Here is a 20,842-nt window from a genome sequence, read left to right on the forward strand (position 1 = left end):
CCTTACTAATTTCTCTAGAGAAACATTTTTTTTGTAAAGTGCAAATTGTTCTGTGAACTGGAAGGGAGGAGACTTGTAATGTGTTTGCCAACCTGCATTGTAGGCAGTTGGCTTTTGCTTCAAATCTGCAGAACTAGGCTTTCCCTCCAGAACTTTACCTTCAAGAAAAACTCATTTGGACTGAAGACAGTGATGGCACTTCCAGAACAGCCCTGCTGCACTTAAAACATTACATTTGTCTTCACCCAGGGTCATTGGTGGGGCTCATCAATGTCAACTCTGGCTATCGAGTCCAGAATACTAATTAACAGACATTTTTTTCCCGCAGGTATCTTCCTTCACTCTCTGGATGCTAGAGACACAATGTGTTGAGGAGCACATAGAAGTCACTTAGATACGCCCTAATGTTAACTCAGCAAAAGGTCACAAGGCCTGTCTGCTCTGTACACTCATATTGGTTGTACACTGCTTTAGCTGTCATTGCTTCCCCCCCCCCCCAAAGAATACTGGGAATTGTAGTTTGGAGAAAGTTCCAAAACTTCACTGGTAGAGATCCCTAGAGCACACCATCTCTTTGCAAGACCACAATTCCCAAGATTTCCCAGGAAGAAGTGGTAACTGTTAGAAACTGGATTAAATCTGTTTTGTGTCACCTTGCTAGCAGAAGTGTACAATCAGACAAGATCCATGGGCTAAAACCCCATGTATAGATTGGTCTGTGCATGCACCAGAATAAGGTTGTAGAGACCTAAGGTGGTAGAATGGACTGTACCACTTCAGGCTGCAAGTGGGGAAGCTAACTTTTTAATGTTTCTTTGTGTAAAAAATCTTCCTGCAAGCAGAAAGCTAGAACAGCAAGAGGAGATGAGAGCCTCCGTCCTGGGTCGATCTGGCTCAGTATAATCTTCACTGATTGGCATTGGTTCTAGTCCTAGACAAAGTCTTTCCTGACTTCGCCTGGTGATACCAGGGACTGAAAATCTTTGGCAGGCTTGTTTTCTATTTGCATGAAGTTTTTTTTTTTTACTTAAGGAAGCTGTAACCCAAGTGGCCTATTTACTCCACCACCTCAAGATGTCACCGCTTTATTCCCACTTGATTCTGCTGAATCAGTCAAGTCTAAACCAAGCAAATTTTCATATCCAAAGCCATCCTTAGCAACAGCAAACATACCACTGTGAACAGCAATGACCGGACGGTGATGCTGGGTGAAACTGGTCAGCCGGGGTGAAGTGTCCTGTGGAGATGGACTATTGAAGGGGGACTTATCCATTTCCGTCTTTTTCACGGTCGGGGAGATACCTGGGAGAGAGATGCAGGAGAAATGTTTGTGTTAGGAAGCATAGGCAAAGGTTATCTTTTATTATTCAGTATTAACAATAATCATTATTCATATACTGTATCACCATCAATGCGCATGTCTTTAGTACCATCATCCCCTTCAACTGCTGGGACTGTCACATTTTCTCTGACATGAGAAAATCCCACTCTCTCAGTGGTCGGTGTTCTTTAGCTGTAAAATGGGCCCCTGTCCATAAGTGCAACACACTGTATATATATGTGCATTGTGTTTTGCGAATAATTAAAAAGTATCCCTCCTAAACCTGGTGGGCTGAAAAGGAGGGCATACATTAAAAAAAAATTAAATAAAAATAAAATTGACAAACATGCTTGCTTCAGAAAACAGAGAAGACCAAGATAAAATAAAGTAAATGCATACAACACACAGCAAGCAGAAGAGAGCCTTGTGGTTGGTAAAAGTAAGGGGTAAGTAGCGGTTGCTCCTTGGTGTGAGAATAGGGTGCTACAACCACCCAAGATCCTTCCTGTTTATGGTAATGAAATACTGGAGGACAAGAGATCTAAATGTGGAAAAATTGAGACCCTTGCTGTGGATATTGTTCTGACTTGGGGTGGGGGAGAAACAGAATGGAGGCTGGTGCACAGGGAGTTAATCTCTTCCCCCTCCTCCCTCCCCCAGCACAGATTTATCTGGGCCAGTTGGTTTAGGCTGTGCCACTAAAGGGTTTAGTCTTTTCTCAGACGCTCATTTAGGAGGATTTTATAGAACATCCAGTACAGGATTGAACTAAACCCTTTCCTGCAAAACCTCTGAACACGTCTCTAGTACCACTGGGGGAAGGAAGGGTATAAGAGCGGGGGACTCCTTACGCCGCCCACTGGCATAATGTCAGTTGCTACTGCTGAGAATGGGTTTCCAGGCAGAATATTCTCAGGGAGAAGGGGGAGGATCATAATGATACTGTGATGTTTAACTGGTTAGATTTAAATCAACTGCAAAAAATATTTGTTCTACTAAGAAGAGGTACTCATGATAAAACATATATCTAAAATATTTACTCTGTACATATAAACAATAAATTGAAAGCACCCAACTTAAAAACAGTCTTTTTACACACGGAATGGCTCTTTTAAGATGCTACCTGTGATAACACATGCACATGGCAAATGGCATCTTAGAGGCACTCCCCCTTTTCTGTCTCACAAGAAGGAATGCCTCTTTTTAAGATGATGCCTTCCGTGACACATATGCAGCATCTAAAACTGGTAAAAAGGTTTAAAATCAGTAACTTCCTGACTCTCAACTCGCTTTCTTACAGCCCAATCCGATGCATGTCTACTCAGAAGTAAGATCTATTTTGTTCCATGGAGTTTACTCCTAGGAAACTGTGTATAGAATTGCAAAGGAAGTCACCCACATTAGAACAGGAAAAAGTAAAAATCATCATATTGATTAATTAAATGAAAAATGCAGTAATAATATGTTGCTATTTCAGAGATTGAGGCACATCACATCAACAAAATTGTTTGTCCAGCCCTTCAAAAAGTCCCTTTATTCAAAGTTCAAGCAAAAGTTGCATTTTGTGCATTAACTTTGACAGCACCCAGCTGCAAGCTGTCAAAGCCAGGACCGATATTCTCATCCCTGTGAAAATGTCAGGAGAAACTGGAATTCAAATGGGGGAGCAGGCCCCAGGCTCAGACACTTACCCCCTTCCATATCTTCTGTCCAGTTGCGGCTGCTACTCGTGGGTGAGCTAGGGGATGTGTAGTATTCGCCCCCTGGGCTGGTGTCCAAGTCATCCTCCATAGAACCTGACTTGTGCCGTTTACTCCTGAAGAAGTGGAACAAAAATAGATAGCATCGTTAGTGCCCTTTTAAACCCAACTGGGCATTTAGCTATATGCAAGGAAAAAAACATTATTTTATTTATTTTTATGTCCATTCCTTTTGTTTGGCTTAATTTTAATTCATTTTCATTTCTGGTTTATAAACATAAAATAATGTGCATCTCTTACTTGTAAAAAGTGTTTTTCCACACAACCATATCCTTATGGTGGCCATTTTCACCACCCACATAGCCCAAGATGCAATGTTGCCATGAAGAAGCATGGGTAAAAGAAAATGGCAGCCACCATGGTGACAGCGTTCAATGAAGGCACACACCTTATTTTATTTAAAAGCTAAAAAACAAAATGGAATCCCCATTCATTTCAGAATGCACAGAACAGAAATTGAGCAAGGCCTCTTTGTATCTGGTTCTACTTACTCAAAAAACAAGTACATGAGCCTAGTGCTATCTCATATCACAACTGCACTTCAAGTCAATTTCCAAACCAGGATGTAACCATCACAATTCTCAAACAAAGACCTCTGCAGGAACACCAACACAAACATTCTTAGCACACTCTCCCAAGAAACTACAACACCCAGATTCCTTAGCATGTGAAAGCCACAGTGATTCTTTTCTAAAAAAATATTTTCTTCTATTTATTTGTATAGCACTATCAACATACATGTATGCTTTTCAAAGTTCAAGAACACAAGTCCCTAGCTCCAGAAGCTTATAATATAGAAAACAGAGCAAGACTGACAGACATGAAAGAGGAGGGAAATGGAGGGAAGGGTAGATAATGCAAGAATAAGCTTTTATCTCAGTTATATGGTCTTAGGCTTGGTTAGAGTAGGGCATGAGGTCTTAGGGGTTTCAGAAACGGCTTCACACAAAAGCAGGTTTTGAGGTGGGGTTTAAAGAAAGTAAGGGCAGTGACATCCCAGAGATGTTGGAAGACAGGTCTCCAGGCATAAGGGCCAGCGAGGCAGAAAGGATGGAGTCATTAGATGGGGCAGCAGACCTTTGGGCTGTTGAGGGAGCTGAATGAGTTGAGAGATAAAGGGGATGGATGGTTTTAGAGGTCAGAGATGAGTAGCCTGTGTAGGATTCAGGAGTGAAGAGGGTGGCAGTGAAGAAATTCAAGAATGAGCATCCCTTGTTCTGAGCAATGAGAAAAGGAATTGATTTGGGCAAATCACAAGAACAAATACTGAGTAAAGTTTCGCTGCCCTTAAATTAAAAATTGGTAGCACCATCTGGGTCCCAAGATTCAGCTGCTTTGGGCTTGACAGAGGCCAGTTGATCATCTCAGGGTCAAATCCTATCTAATTTTCCAGTGCTGGTGCAGCTGTGCCAGTGGGGTGTGCACTGCATCCTGTGGTGGGGAGGCAGTAACAGAGGCCTCCTCAAGATATGGGAACATTTGTTCCCTTACCTCGGGGCTGCATTGCAGCTGCACCAGTGCTGGAATGTTGGATAGGACTGGGCCCTCAGCCAATTGTGTTTGTGAATCTTGTTGAAACAGAACGCAAAGGATGTTTGCTTTGAGTACATGGAAATGGCAGCAAGTCTGAGAAACACACACTGTGTGGACATCCTGGAATCTTCTTGCTCAACAGACATTTGTAAATGAGACAACCTATTGCTCAGCCATTGTGGCCCTGGTCAGTGTCTAGGATGGCTGCTTGGAGTGGGCTATGGAGAGCTGTGAGACTTCTCTAGTCCTATATAGTAGACAGCAATTAAGTGTCATTGCTATTTCCTGTGCACACTTCTCTTTCTTTTGCAAAAGCAACTTGTTGGGACAACCTGTACACCACATGGGGACAGCTTTCACTCTGGGGCCTCCAGCTGCTGATCTGAAATTGTTTAACCCCTTCCAACTTCCAGATATGTGGGACATGGGGATGTGGCTAAAAGGGATTGGCAATTGGTTCCACAAAAGCAAAACATCCTCCAAATCGAATTCCCTAATCATAAGAAAAGTGTACTCATTTCATAATCATATGTACTCATTCCTTGCAGGGGGAGGGCAGAATTCAAAACAAGTTCCAGAGCTATGTTCTGATCAAAAGAATATAAAATGCATTCTGCATATGTTCAGGGTAACCCTTGTCTCCACACATTCCTGGGCTAAGCTCTTGGGGCTTTGAAAAACAAGCTGGGGGCACAGAACTGCCATGACAACCACCTCAATTTGTAACAGTCCATAGAAACCCCACCCCCAATTCGGACTTACCCACTGGAGGAGGTACTGGGAAGTGTCCGCCTCAACCCTGTACTTGAAGGGTTCAAATCATAGGCCAGGTGCCCTTGCAACTCCCCCAAGGAGAAATTTGGCCCCGTGCCTGTCACCACTGGCGCTGCAGAGCAGAAAGAGATAAAGGACCATCAACTTAGGGCAAAGGACAAAAGTTATAAAACGAGAGACCATGTGGGAAGGGGATAAGTGCGTGGGACACCAGAGAGTCAGTTATTCTCCATGCCTGACACTGGCAGATTGGACCTCAGTGACAGGGATACTGTCTGTATGTGTGCATGCAGGCAAAATGTGTCTCTATTATGCAAGCAGACACATTGCAAGCTTTTATTTGCAATTGATGAGCCTTAGAACATCAGAAAAGCCATGCTGAAGCAGACAAGGGCCCATCAAGGTCAGCATCAGATTTTCCACAGTGATCAGTCAGATGCCTCCAGAAAGTCCAGAACAAGGATATGAAGGCCACTGCCCTCCTCTGCTGCTACTTCTAGTAGCTGAAATTCAGGAGTATGATTGCCTGTCAACATGGAAGTTCCAATAAGCTAATAGTCTCCATGGGAATCTATAAGGTGAGCTCTACTTGATCAGATCAAGAAACCACTTACAGCCCAATCCTATCCATACTTTCCTGGGAGTAAGCCCCACTGACTCTAATGAGACTTACTTCTGAGTAAACATGCATAGGATTGGGCTGTTAGTCCAGTGTCTTGTTTCCAACAGTTGCCAACCAAATGTGTTCAGGAAATACATGAGCAAGACAAGACGGAAACAACATTTTTAATAATCATATTTAATGGAACAATGCCCCTTGACCTGGAGGTTCCATGTAGCTTGGGTCTAAGCCAGGATGGTGAAAGGGAGGGGGATACATTTTTGATAATTTTCACAGCAGTGAAATGGGGGCCTTTCTGGTGGCACTCCTCCCAGTAGCTAGCAGCTTCCCCCTTTCCCTACAATTTCCTTCAGAAGCACATGAGCTGATGTTATAGCATAATTCCAAAAAGAATTATGATGAGGAATGGTGGCTGTGGGGCAGCCGTAGGACCTCTTCTGCTGCTGGAAAATGAATTTAGGCAAAAAAAAAAAAAATTCAAGGTGAGCCAGGAGGACTCATTGCATCCCCAGTTGCCCAGACACTTGGACTGAAAGTTCTCCAAATAAAACTCTGGCTCTCAGTTCTAAATAGCCATCATATAGCCTTCCCTGCACATCACATTGCACCCCTCCTGTCATCATGATGCTCATTTAGCTAATGCAGTTATAGGAAAAACACTAAAATCATTATCTGACAGCTAACCAGCACTATAGGCTGCAAGCCAGAAAACTCGTGGCTGGCCCAATACCTCCGGGCGGCGCCAAGCCTTACCCAGATGCTGCCACTACTGCTGCTCCTCCTGCTCCCTGGATTCAAAAAGTGGGGAGCAGAAGAAAGTGATGGGCAAGAACATATATGATGCTCTAGCCCAGGGGTGCCCAAACCCTGGCCCGGGGGCCACTTGCGGCCCTCGGGGGCTCCCAATCCAGCCCTCAGGGAGCCCCTAGTTTCCAAGGAGCCTCTGGCCCTCCAGAGACTTGCTGGAGCCCATGCTGGCCCGATGCAACTTTTCTCAGCATGATGACGACAGTTCAACCTCTCACCAGAGCTGCGGGATGAGAGCTCCCTTCACTGCTTGCTGCTTCACGCCTGTGATACAGCAGCGGGAGTGAAGGAAAGGCTAGCCTTGCTTTGTGCAAGGCCTTTTATAGGCCTTGAGCTACTGTAAGACCTTCATTCATTCATATAAGTTCCAGCTCTAATGAATTCATTTATGTAAATTTATTCAAATTTTAAATGTAAATTAATTCATTTTTTTCCTGGCCCCAGTGACTCAATGTCAGAGAGATGATGTGGCCCTCCCACCAAAATGTTTGGACACCCCTGCTCTAGCCCCTCACTCTCCTCTCCCTCTTTTGTTCCATTCCCCTCTTCCTTTTTGAATCTAGGGGGTAGAAGAAGCGGCATAGCAACAGAGGGGTGGAGGGTATGGTTCACCCAGGTACTAGTCATAAGAGGATGCTAATGGGGTGCCAGCGACACTTCCAACCCAGCTGTGTCAGCCTCAGACATTGCGCAGCCCAGCCTGCAGGAGGCTTGGTTGTTACCAAATTGCAGCAGACAGGACACCATGGGCAGGAGAGCCAGAGCTGATACACACCCGGCTTCTCCTCCTACTGGCGGTGAAGGCCCAGCAACCCAGAAGTGACATGACGATGTCATCACATTACCGCAAAACTTCTGGGGTGATGCCACTGAATAGGAGGAGGTGTAAAGATTGGCACTGACATGTGGGCAGCAGGTGCCCCTACCAGTCTGCTGCTTGAGACAATCAGCTCAGTCAGCTTCTTGAACAGGACCGCCTTGAGAAAACAGGGGTAAGAACACACCACTAGAATTAGCCTAAAAATTCCCATTTATGCTCTGGCTCCCCCTTGAACCTCCGCCCCCAGTACATGCAAAGCACCCTCATCAGAAGCAAGAACAAGACAAAAAGAAGCTGCTAGGTGCTACTCACTCCTGGAAACCTGGATAAGTTCTGTGACACTGAAAACACCCGACGTGACAAAATTCTCTTGGAAATCCGTCGCGTCTGCAAAGAGAGATTTTGTACCCATTCAAAAATTCGCCAATGTGTCCACCATAATCTCATTTGGAATTTTCAGCATTGACAATCCAACTTGGAGACTGAAGTCTCAAAGTCTTGTGTAAAGCTGGGACAAAAGCTTTAGTTGACAGGTGGTTTTATGCAGAAATTTATCCTGTTTTCTATTGTATTAATATTATTTTTTAAAAATTTTTGTGTGGCTGTTTTTATGAGCTGCCATGGGCTACTTTGTTTAAAGGAAGGGATACAATAATAAATAACAACTTTTGATTCAAAAGTTGCCCCCAAATTACCTCCCCACAAACTTGTCTTTTTTTCCCATCACAGTTTTCTAGCAATGTGTACCTGGGTAGCTTCTGGGCACCATTTTAATTTCCCATAAGCCCTCTGGAAATAATGCCATGTAATGACATTGCATTGGTCTCTGGAGGCTTAAGGGGGAAAATGGCAGCCATCAACCACCCAGTGCCCATGGCACCAGTGAGCCCTCCCTTTCATGTTCCCCCATTTTGACATCAGCAAATGGGGCAACACAACTGGGAGACAGCTATTTCATGTTAGTTTCTTTAAGAACCTTCCCAACTCAGTACCGGATTAGCCTTTTGAAAACATCACTGGGGAAAAAATACAACTTAAAAAATGCAAAATTCCAGAAACAACGAACACCTTTCTCTTTTACTGTAGAACAGGACAATACCAAAGAACAATGGCCTGAAAGCAGTGTTGACCCAGATTTTAACTGAATTTAATATGTATATGATACTGAACATGGTTCTTTAGTTTGTATACCATTCAGATAGTACCAGATGAACCTGGCTGAACCTTAAGGTCATCTCCCCAAGCTCTCTCCTGTGCCTCATTGCCAGCAGACATATGGCAAGTGGGAACTGTGGAATATACGTGCTCACAAAGCTTCAATCAGAGAGGAACTGTATGTGCTTGTGGGGGAAATGGCACCATCCAGCCTTCAAGAGAAGTGTCACCAGTGGTGGTAAGACCCCCTCTTTCACCTCCTCAATTGCCAATTGAGGCCACTCTTACTTTACCACTGGCAAATCTGATGGGGAGGGGAGCATTTCAGTTCAGTCCTGCTTTGAGCCAGGGAGCTATCTATTAATCCCTTTATATGAGCATATACCCCCACCAAATCCCCCCCCCCCCACTGTTGAATGTCTTTTGCTCACCCAATGTGATGATAGGCTTGCTGTCCTCCTGGTCTGAGCCAATTCCTGTCCTCGGACTGCTGCTTTGATCTGTATCTGAAAAAATGAAGCACTCATAAGATTTGGGGCTGTCATATATATAACATCCCAAACAGAAGTTTCATAAGTTTCAATGATGCTGAGGCAGGAAGCTAACCAGGCGGTGCATAGGTAACAGTCCTCTTTTACCACGGCCACCTTTGTGAGAGGTGAGGACCCAAAGGAGAACTCATAGTAACTACTGGTGTGTATTTCCCTCCGGGCAAGCCTCCTCATAGGGCCTCATAGGCCCTGGTGGAGAACAGCGGCGGCAGCAGCCCTCTGCTGGGCACCAGGACACATGTGTCTTGTGTGCTCCCTGGGGCATTTGGTGGGCCACTGTGAGATACAGGAAGCTGGACTAGATGAGCCTATGACCTGATCCAGCAGGGCTCTTCTTATGTTCTTATGACCCTCACTGCCTCAGGCACTGGCTGGGTGTGGTTATGAGCTGTTATATTGGGATGGGCTCGCAGCACAAGTGACACTAGGTCCCATACATGGAACCTCATTCCCCCCTCCCAAGTACAGCCCAGTCACAAAGTTGGCCACGGACAATGAGAACCAAGCTTGAGTTTTTTCCAAATCTCACCTGAAGCAAAGTGTGAAACAAACTCAGGAGAAAATCTGTGGAATTTTGAGGAAAGTTATGAGAGTTTTGAGGAAGATAAGCAAACATTTCTCAGAGGGCAAAATCACACAACTGTGCCCCAGGGCAATTCAAAAACAGGAAGTTTCAACAAGTGCGCCTGCATGTTTGTTCACACATGTGAGCAAGTGCTATGCACACTGCTCCCATGGCCAGCCACATGCTGCGTTGTGGGAGGTGGTCTGTGGCAATGCCAGTGAGATCTCTGGTCTTTCTTCACATAAGAAAAGATTTGAGATGGCTGACCACAAGCCTAGGCCCCTCTGAGTTGCTACAGTAACAGCCAAACACTAATGGCTGCTCAATGTAATATAATTTTCACAGTAATGGCCACCCTCCCTCTCTCTGTTGGCGCTCCCTCGACAGCATTCACTTTGCTGCCTGTGTGGTGATTAACGAGCCGCTGTTGCAGATGGAGCCTCTCACCCTCCCTCCTTCCCCTGACCGCCGGTAGCAGACGTAATGCCTGACCTCAAGAACCCCACTGGCGCCATTAACACAAGGCCGACTACAGCACTGCAGATACCATACCAGTGCTGGATGTTTGGCATGACGTCATACTACTTCCAAACCTGTGCAGGAAGAATACTCCCAAGTAACATGCAGGAAGAAAACTAAATAAGTATGTTAAGTATGTTAATACTGTTAATAATAATAAGTGCTTTGAAGTACATTCGTTTCTCTGGAGGGCTGCTGGCCACCATTTTTCCCCCCAGACGTCCCATTGCATAATGTTACGCAATGAAATAACATTGTTCCAGGACCCTTATAGGGGGGAAATGGTGGAAATTTCACTAAATTATATGCCTAATTTTACTGGGCAGCTGCCCTTTCTCTTTCCATAGGTCTCTTGGGAATAGTGCAGGACATCACCTAGTATTGCTCCCAAGGAACCTCTGGGAAAAATGGCAGTCACCAACCACCAGCCACCCTGAGGTGCAGCACTACTGTAGATATGGCTACTCTCTTTGTCTTCATTGTGCCCATTCTCCAAAACTGTTGAAATTTTTGTGACCTGAGGTCAAAGAGGCTATTTTGGTCCTTTGGTTTTGTCTAAACCAGGGGTGCCCAAACCCCGGCCCTGGGACCATATGTGGACCATATGGTCCATATGTGGCCCTCAAGGCCTCTCAATGTGGCCCTCAGGGACAAGCCAGTCTCCAATGACCATATGTGGACCATATGTGGCCCTCGAGGCCTCTCAATGTGGCCCTCAGGGACAAGCCAGTCTCCAATGAGCCTCTGGCCCTCCGGAGGTTTGTTGGAGTCCACACTGGCCCGACGCAACTGCTCTCAGCATGAAGGCAACTGTTTGACCTCTCACATGAGCTTTGGGATGAGGGCTTCCTCCACTGCTTGCTATTTCACTTCTGTGATGCAGTAGAGGCAGCAAAGGAAAGGCCAGCCTTGCTTTGTGCAGGACCTTTTATAGGTCTTAAGCTATTGCAAGACCTTCATTCATGTAAGTTCATCTTTAATATATTCATTTATGTAATGTAAATTTATTCAAATTTTAAATGTAAATTAAATGTTTTTTCCTCTGGCTCCCAACACAGTTTCAGAGAGAAGATGTGGCCCTACTGCCAAAAACTTTGGACACCCGTGGTCTAAACTGAACTGAAACCATTTTACATTTATGAAGGGATGCCTGATTAATCAGCCGTTTGCTCGATAGTTTTATCTAGCCCTGGAGTCCCCAGAAAGTTTTGAACAAAGGTAGGGAAACAGTTTTACCCATAGGAAATCGTAAAATGGCAGGAATTACAGTTAACTCATTTTTTTTCCCAGTCCACAGGTATACACATTTGATCCCTGTTGCATATATGCAATGTTGGGAGAAATGGCTTAAAATTGTTTTCCATTTAAATAGGTTTATCAACATATTTAGCCAGGATGGTAACCTCAATGCGCGCAGGCAATCTGTTTGACTACAGGATGTTTGACTAAGTTTACTTTTGTTCTGATCCAGCAATGCTCTTTTTATGACAGTTATCAGTGACTGTTAGCTATGATTGCTAAATTGAGCCTCCATGCACAGTTGCAGTCAGATTGCCAAACACTAGGGAGATGGAACACAAGAGGGCTGTTGCCCTCCTGTCTTGCTTGTCATCTACCCAGAGGCATCTGGTTGGCCACTACAGGAAACAGGATGTTAGGCTAGACAGATCTTTAGTTTGACCCAGCAGGACTCTCTTTATGTTCTCAACTTTATGCAGAGGGGTTGGATTAGATCACCATGTGGCTTTCCCTTCAAACTCTGCAAGTTTGTGCTGCAGTGTATTCCAGAGGCAGGCCTCTTCTCTTCTCCGGGAAACAGCCACGTGGCCTTGCAGTTTGGAGAGCAAAATGGCACAAAAGGGGGAAAAAAGGAATGGCCACTGCAGCAGCAACTTCGTCCACCCTCCCCGCCTCCTACTTTCTCTTCCTCATCAGAAACACAACTCACGCCTCATGCGGGCTGCAGCCCAGAACTCCTCGTTCTCTGCTTTCCATCTTATCTAAAAATAATCAGGCTCTCTGGGCAGTCTGTGCAGACGCTGAGCTCAGCACTATAGGTTCCTACCAGCATCCTGGATTAGCCAACCTCCACCCCCCCCCAGCCTCTTCTCTCTCCTTCTCTGCACACCCCCCTCCCTCTCAGATGCAGCAATACTTGGCTACAATCCACACGTCCCTGGGCATCCTTGATGAAGGATATATATATTTTAAGTGTCCTTCTACTGAGTCCCAAACACTGTCTGCAGGTGAATGGGTAACGTATGCCCAGGCCAATTAACCTAGCACAGTCTTTATTTTGTAGTACCTTTCCCAAGCAAAGCAAGGCAAAGTAAGCAGTATCCTGATTTTTGTCACTCAAGATCTGACCACCAGTCTCCCTGCTCCTAGCCCAAAGCTCGAACTACTACACCAGATACTACAGGCATATTAGAACTAGCAACAATAAACAATAGCAGGGAGGAACACAGATTGTGGTGCGGGGAATGTTAAAAATGCATACGTCTCTCTTTGCAGATTGTGGTGGAGCGTATTCATGGACACAATTGTGTACCTACAATGCCCCTGTTTTCAGCCCAAGGATATCTGTAGGGGCCACTTTAGTTTCACTGTTACAAAATGCTAAAGGACTGACCCAACCTGTAGTAGCCATTGGGCCTGCAATAACTTCTCCACTGGCATCCATTTATTAAAACAAGCATAAAAGGTATTTGTTTGCATGGTTAAAGGTATATTAGAATGACAAATAAAACACTGTCAATGCTTTGCAATAAACCCCTCAGAACACACCGTGCGGCATGGTAAATAAGGCACTATAGGACGCTTTAGTGTACATGCACAAACATTTACATGTACTGGAACCATGCTAGGGTTTCCGACTTATATACAAACCCTTCCCCACTCCCCAAGGCCAGCAGACAAAGTCAAAGTAATACCTGATTGGGCAGCGGTGGAGAAAGGAGCAGAGTGTGGGTGGAGACTGACAAATGTGAAGTTTGATTTATTTACGCATTTCAATTGTATCCTGCCTTTTGGAACAGCATCCTTGCGAGGCAGCTACTATGCATTTTTAAAAATAAAGCATAAAAATCCACAAGAACACATGCACAACCATCAAACAAAGCAGCAAAGAAGTTTAAAACATCACTTAAAAGGCCATTAATTCAACGCCTTATGAAAGAGGTAAGACTTAAGAGTGTATGTAAAGCCAGGGTTTGATAGGTTGCCTTAAAGAGTGAATTCCAGAACACTGGCACCACCACCTAAAAGTCTCTGCCTTTGACACCTGTCAATCAAATTTGTGTTCAGACAACAGGGCCCGTGATACTAAGTAAGCTTGAGTAAGCTTTTTTTTTTTAAGATTTAAAAATTATTTTTACACAGCCTAAGTATCTACTATACAGTATCTACTATACTTAGGCTAAGTAAAGGTAATTTTTAAATTTTTTTTAAAAGCCTACTGAAACTACTACTACTACTACTACTACTACTACTACTACTACTACTACTACTACTACTGGCTGGGTTTAAAAAAAAAACTCATCTAGACAGTTTAGATTGCACAAAAAAGCATCTTGTCCAGCCCTGCCAAGGTGAGACAAAATTTTTGTTTTGCTTTTCTAAGTTGAAAAGGCATATGAAGTCTGCTTTTGAGTTAGCAACTTATGTTTTGAAAAGCTCTTTTTAAAGACTAACAATTTTCTTTATTAGAAGTATTTTTTAAAAATCCTGCCTTTCAATCATAAGGCCTCTGAAAGCAGCTTACAAATCAAAACATTAACACACAATCAAATATCACCACATCAAAATGAACTCCCAGCCAAGGATCAGCATACAGCAAAGCCACCAGATACTACTCAATGTCTAAGACAGTGTTTCTCAAACGGTTTCTCATATCCCACTAGGTGGGTCGTGAGTCAATTTCAGGTGGGTCCCTATTCATTTCAATATTTTATTTTTAATATATTAAACTTGATGCTACCATAGTATGCGACTGCATCTGGGGAAATGTTACAGACCTGTACTTTTAACAAGCTGCTATGTATGTATGATAGTAAATGGGACATACTCCTGGGTATGGGTGGATAGGATTGCAGCGTAGGATTGTGCAAATTTTTCCTGCTTGATGATGTCACTTCCGGTAGGTTCTGACAGCTTCTCATTCTAAAACGTGGGTTCTGGTGCTAAATGTGTGACAACCACTGGTCTAAGATACAGAGGAAGGAAAACTAGGAATGCAGTAAAGAAACTGGACCTTTTTGATTCCCAAAGGGGCACTGCCATTTGGGTGTCACCTCTTCATTGGTGAAATGCTATGCACGGTGAATTCTGTGAAAAGCCCCATCCTGTAATCAGTTGTTGCAGTACCCACAATGGTTCAAGAGGCCAAGCTTCAAGGGGAAAAAAATCAGCAGGCAGTACAATGCCTCTGTCTGACCAGGTATAAGTACGTTGGCTCCCAAAGTTACAGACCTCTAAATTACAATCATCCAGGTTACAGGTAACTGTGCTGATGCTCTCACACAGGTGTAGTATATCCTTTGGTGATGCATTTGTGCCGGCACAATTGCACCGGGCTAGTAAGAACCGAATGTTTCAACTTCAGGACAGAGGAACCTAACCCGTACTTAAATAAGTGACTTGATGTATTCAGATCCTGGCCCTTTGCTGTTCTCTGGCTGACAGAGCAGAGCCTGTTGCATTTCAGGCATCCAGCTCTGACTTCAACTTCCAGCTCCGGTGACTGTTAGACCCTGAGTTAGACCCTCCAGGCCTGGATTTGAGCTCAAATGCCCCTAACCCAGCCTTGACACTTAGCAAGTAGAACAATCTGGAGGCATTTTCTTTTCGTTTAAAGAAATGTTTCATAGGCAAATGGCAATAGTTGTGGGACTGAGCAGAGCTGTGGTTACATGTTAAGGTTATTGTGGAGAGGGAGCATTTATATGACCCTCAGCAGGGCTAGTGAGCCAAAACGCAGGTTGCCCAGTCCGCCAGAGATTGCGGTTGTTCCAACTCTTCCTCTAAAGTCTAGCCCACTGTTTCCTTCCATCCCAGCCTACGCTTGGCCTCAGAAACTGGGCCCAAGCCAAACTGCCTTGCCAAAATATTTCTCTCCTATCTTCTTCCATCTCTCTTTCTCTCTCCCTCTCACACTCCTCTCTTTTGCACTGCTCCCCCCCCCCATGAAATCGTCCACTTTCCCCCGCCAGCACAGCCTTTGGCATTTTGTTTCATGGCCTCTGGCCGACGTCGGGCTCAGCCGTACATTTGGCAGGGGGATCGGAGGGAGAAAATCTGAGATGATCCAAACAACCACAGTCAAAACACAGAGCCCCAGCGCTGCCAGCCAGTCAGCCTGCCGGCATTACTACATTCCCCCTTTTTTGCACGCCATCCCCTAAGAGCTTTGGAAATGGACACTGTGCTGGTTTGTCTGTGGGAGACAAGAAAATCCGACCAGGGTGTGCACTGATTCTCCCTTCAGCCCCGGCCCCCGAAAAAGACTGTGTGCACGGAGAGACAATTCTTCCTAACCACGTTGTGGGTAACTGGGCAAGGAGCAACGGAGCCTGTGAAGAAAGCTTTCAAGGCAGCACCTCCTGGGTTAACGTTAACGTCACCAGCCGGGGGCGGCCATTTTGTTTTCTCCCCTCTCTGCTTGCCAGCATTACTCCCCCATGCAGCCATTTTGTGCTCCATTTGGAACCCCAGCAACCAATCCGAGCTTGCAGAAAACTACCCCAAGTGTGTCTACTCTTATTTCCCCCCCCCAAAAAAAACCAAGTAAAATAATGTGCTTGTTTTGCCAAGGCTGGAAACTGCCCTCTTTTCCCCCCCTCCCTTGCTGTAGCAGGTCCCCCCCTACCCCTAGAACTCAGTTTTCCGTTGCTCCCCCCATATCATCACTCGGAAGAAGCAACGCCAAGTGTTTAAAAAGTACAAACACAGGCATGCACCCCAGCCCTCAGAAAACAGAAGTTGATCATCTTCTTGTGACCATTTTCCCTTGGGGGGGGGGGGACATTTCAGAATGGAGAAGGAAGAAAGAGAAAATGCAGGGTTGGCAAAAGAACGCGAGAGACGGAAAAGAACGTGCAGTTCACAGGCTGTTTACTTTGGCACTGGAATTTTGGCTCTCGCCTTCATCCTCCTTACACAACGAGGCTTAAAAAAATGTCTCCAGGCCCCCAACCTATCCCATCCGGAGCTGCTCTCCAACTTCTCCCCCCCCCACTCCACTGCTCACTCGTACACACCCTCCCCACCATTTGCTGGCAGCCATTTTGGGCAAAAGGAAGAGAAGCACAGTTAACACTTGCGTTCCAAAAAGTTAATTCCCCCCTCCTCCTTGGCAGCCATTTTTTAAAAGAGTTGTGAAGTCCTCCAGCTGTCCCACAGAGAGAGAGAGAGAGAGAGAGAAAAGAGGCACTGCGGCCAAGGAGAAAAAAAGTGCCAATGCTTGAGGAGGGCAGGGGTGGCATTCTTCTCTCGCGCCGCCCGTTGTCTTTCCTTTTTTATTTTTAAACCGAGTTACAAGCCACTATCCTTGGCAAAGAGAGACAGCGAAATCTTGGAGCCGGGAGTGTGAGCAATTTGAGCTGGGAGGAAAATTGACGGTTGGAATGGGGAGGGAGCGATACACTCTGGAAAGCATGAGGAGAAAGAAGGCGGCTGGGGGAAGCTCAGTATGACACACCAACACACACACACACTTCCACTCATACTCACAGATTGCAATACCCTCCCACCTCCCCATGTCACTTGCAAAAGTCACACACACAAAGCTTTTCTGGAAGTTGTTAGTGACGGAAACTTGCCAAAGCATGCAGCCCAGGGATTGGGCGGTTTCTTGTGGTTGAGGCAAGGGAGTGAGCTAGGAATCCAGGCTCCTAGGCTAAAGGCATAGGAGAAGAGGCAGTGGAGTAGAGCGGTTAAAACACCAGTGTCTGCAAAGATGAGGAAGGCATGTTAGTGTGGATAGGAGAGCTATGATCAGATCTCCCAGGGCTCTTTTTCAAGTTTTACTGCCCCCAAATCTGACTGGGATTATAGAGCTGCAGGGGGGACTATGGAACTACACTCTCCCTGTCCCATTTCCATGTTGGAAAATTGCCCCAAGCTGCTCTTTGCCCCATGGGGCAATATCTAAAACACAGCAGGACTGCTTCTCAACAGTTGCAATCGATTGCATCTACCCCATCCCTTCACAACACATACAAGTGGTCCCTGACTTAACGAAGGATTCTGTTTGGGACATCCTTACATCGGCTGAGCTTTACATAAGCTAGAAGCTAGCTATGCAAGAAGATTCACCCACACTTGCTCCTCTGTAAAGCTCCTCAAAGCACAGCAATCTCTCCCCTTCTTCCATGTGACCTCTTTAAACAGAAGAGAAAACATGGGGCACTCCAGGAATTATCCCAGCTTCCACATCAAAGCAAGTGGTAAGCTTTACAGAGCGGCAAGAGATGAGCATGGGTGGCTCCTCTTGTGCAGCCCAAACTTTATGTCAACTCAAAATTACAAAAGTCGAGGCTAAGGTAAGTTGGAGAGTGCTTGTACCATCATTGGCCAGGCTGCAGTGATGTCACAGAACATTCACAAACATTCTAATGGCTGAAGGGCAATCTGTCAGAAACAGAACATTGACCAACAGTGTAGCATTGCGGAAGGAAGTGAAAAATTACCTTTGGCTGGGGGCAGGACAAATGTTAATCACTTGCTTTTTATGCCAAAGACAGTTGGGAAAGGAAATGGAAAAGGCGTGTTAAGAGGACACACCAGTGGATCTTGTGGAAGAATAAGATTTTTGTATGGGCTTCTAAACTTAGAGCGCCCATGTTACGCTCACACTGTGAGAAGAGAAATCTCAACTAGGTCAGACTGAGGGGTAGCAGCCCACTGCCAGAGTGCCTATTTTGCATATAGAAAATCCCAGTTTGAGTTCCTGGCAGCATCTCTAGGTGAGGTTGGAAAAACCCCAGAGCCTGAAACCCTGAAGAACTGCTGCCAGACAGTGTCAACAGTACAGAATCAGAAAGACCAATAGCCTGACTCAGTACAAAGCGATTCCATATTTCTACTGGAGTAGTGCTGGAACCTGTTTTTATACTGTTTCTTCTGGCAAGTAAAGTAGGATCTATATGTACCAAATGTCAACTTTCTGGCTGAAACAATAATTCCAGGGGACACTTCATACCCTCCAAATGAGGGGAAAAGGCATAAAAATGTCACAACCACAAACTTTTCACATAGTCTCACACTTTCTGATCACACGAGTACCAAATGTCGGCTCTCTGTTGTGGAAGCACCATCACAAATTTCCCATCCTGCCTGTTCAGTGGCTTCCAAATTATCCTCAATACTAACACAATATAAAATATGAGGTTTGTTATCCAGACGACTCATCTGCTCTGCCACCCATATTCTTGTGGCAGCAGCCCAGCTGTTCGAATCCACCACCCTGTCTTCATCACACCAACGGAACGGGATGTGTCGGACATGGCAGATGTCCCATGTATTCATTAAGGTCCTTTTAATCTTCAGCTGTCTGCAGTATTACCAAGATGACAGCATTTGCTCTCCCTGCCAGCCTGCAAGGTATGTTTGGAGTGGCTGGATTTGGAGGTTTCTCTTAGTCCAGGGAATTGGCTCAAAACAGCCTGGATTAAGGACCCTAGAAGACTTTGTAGGTGCAAAACAATACAGAATATAGTGCTGCATGTTTATTCATTCTTTCCTACTTTCTTTCTCTCTGTCTCTCCTTCCTTTCACCAGTAGTTGGCATCCTTCAGTCTCGGAAGACTATGGTGTCATGCTCTGAATGGTGGTTCTGGAACAGAGTGTCCTCTCCAGTGCGCGAAGCCTGGGTAAAGTAGGTATGGTAAAGTAGCCTGGGTAAAGTAGGCTGTTACCCATGCAGCAAATCCCCCCTCTCCACGTCGCTGAAATGGTCCAATGGAAAGGCAGAGGCCAATACGGTTGGTTCCAGCGGCATCGCAGGAGTTGCCAGAACATGACTGTGTTCAGCCATGAACTGCCTCAGGGACTCCGGCTCCGGATTTTTCCTCGAGGTTGACTCCTGAAGCCTTTTCCATAACTGGATGTAGCCACAAGGCAGTGGAGGATTGGGATCAGAGTTTTCCTTCTCTCAGATGAGCTGCCTTCCCAGGCTGACGAGTCCCATCTACCCGGTGGCTGTTTAGTCGCCTCTTACGACAAGTACAGCCAAACTGAGGGCCTATTCTTATCCCCAGCCCCCAGGGGAAAGGGTGGTTCCTTTCACCACCCATCAGACTTTTTCCTTCCCTTCTCCCCATCATGCTTCTTCACTCTACCTATTGCTCTTGCCTTCCTTCCTGAATTGAGAAGTGGGCCTTGTTAACAGAGAATTCTCATCCCCCCCCCAGTGGCGTAGGAACAGAGGGGCAGGGAGCAGTCTACCCCAGGTACCAGACATGATGGTGCTAAGGGGGTGCCAGCATCACACCTGCCCTGGCCATGCCAGCCTCAGATATGCCACAGCCAGGCTTGCAGGATGCTCAGTTGTTGTGGAAGAGCAGGGGCAGGAGAGCCAGTGGCACTTGCCAAGGACAGAGCAGATACACACCTGCACCTGGCATCCCATGGCCAGCTCCTCCTTACTCTGGCGGTAAAAGCTTGGCAACCCAGAAGTGGCGTGTGACATGATGATGTCATCACGTTACTGCAAAATTGCCGATCTACGTACTAGGTGATGCCACTCCCCGTGATGCTGCTGTTTCCCCCTTGCACAAAAAGAAATACCTGGGATTCCTCGGAGTAAGCCATGACCATTATACCAGTCTCAAACCAGTTCCAAATACCTAGCATAGTTCCTAATCTCTGGTTGTTCTTTCACAACCCTATATGTCTGCAATGGCCAAACAGCCCCACGCGCATTATTTGAAAAAAGAAACTGCCTGGGAACCTCACAACCTCTGCAATTTTCCAATGGTTTTCTATTAGTCTTTCAACATTAAGTGAGTGCCAGAATCATGCTGCGGGATGTGAAAGGTAAGGAAGATTGGGGCAGCCGTCTGGGAGAGAAAAAGGTTTCCCCTCAAAATTCCTACCCTAGTTTTGCTCTACTGGTACCCAGATCCCTTCTCAAATGAAATGTATCAACTTGCTTTGCCTCTCCTCAGGGCACAAAAGTATTAAAACCCCATGGCTATGTTCTTTACCGTTAAACAGCAGCCCAACACACAGAAGTGTTGACTGCAAGTTCCTTGGGGCAGGGGTCTATCTTCTTGCCATAATTCTATCCGGGGATGGGTAAACATTTTGCTAGGAGGGCCACATCATTTCTCTGACACTGTGTTGGGGGACCGGGGGGGGGGGGAAGAGTTAATTTACATTTCAAATTTGAATAAATTTACATAAATGAATACATT

The 20,842-nt window shown here is 45.6% G+C and overlaps 1 protein-coding gene across 6 annotated transcripts in view; it reads right to left on the minus strand.

Annotated features, from left to right (window-relative positions):
• The window catches only part of NFIC (nuclear factor I C), a 123,990-nt gene that overhangs the window by 29,591 nt on the left and 73,557 nt on the right, over positions 1-20,842 (minus strand). For 5 of the 6 annotated variants that reach the window (XM_066635811.1, XM_066635814.1, XM_066635813.1 and 2 more), the window contains exons 3-7: positions 9,224-9,298; positions 7,950-8,024; positions 5,377-5,500; positions 3,013-3,137; positions 1,174-1,302 (exon numbers count right to left, since the gene is read on the minus strand). In XM_066635811.1, the coding sequence (XP_066491908.1) occupies positions 1,174-1,302; positions 3,013-3,137; positions 5,377-5,500; positions 7,950-8,024; positions 9,224-9,298 (528 nt within the window). The remainder of the gene's footprint in view (positions 1-1,173; positions 1,303-3,012; positions 3,138-5,376; positions 5,501-7,949; positions 8,025-9,223; positions 9,299-20,842) is intronic. The other variant, XM_066635812.1, reaches the window with a different exon arrangement.

The sequence above is a fragment of the Tiliqua scincoides genome, chromosome 8 (genome assembly GCF_035046505.1).
Source record: "Tiliqua scincoides isolate rTilSci1 chromosome 8, rTilSci1.hap2, whole genome shotgun sequence".
Taxonomy (NCBI): Eukaryota; Metazoa; Chordata; class Lepidosauria; order Squamata; family Scincidae; genus Tiliqua; species Tiliqua scincoides.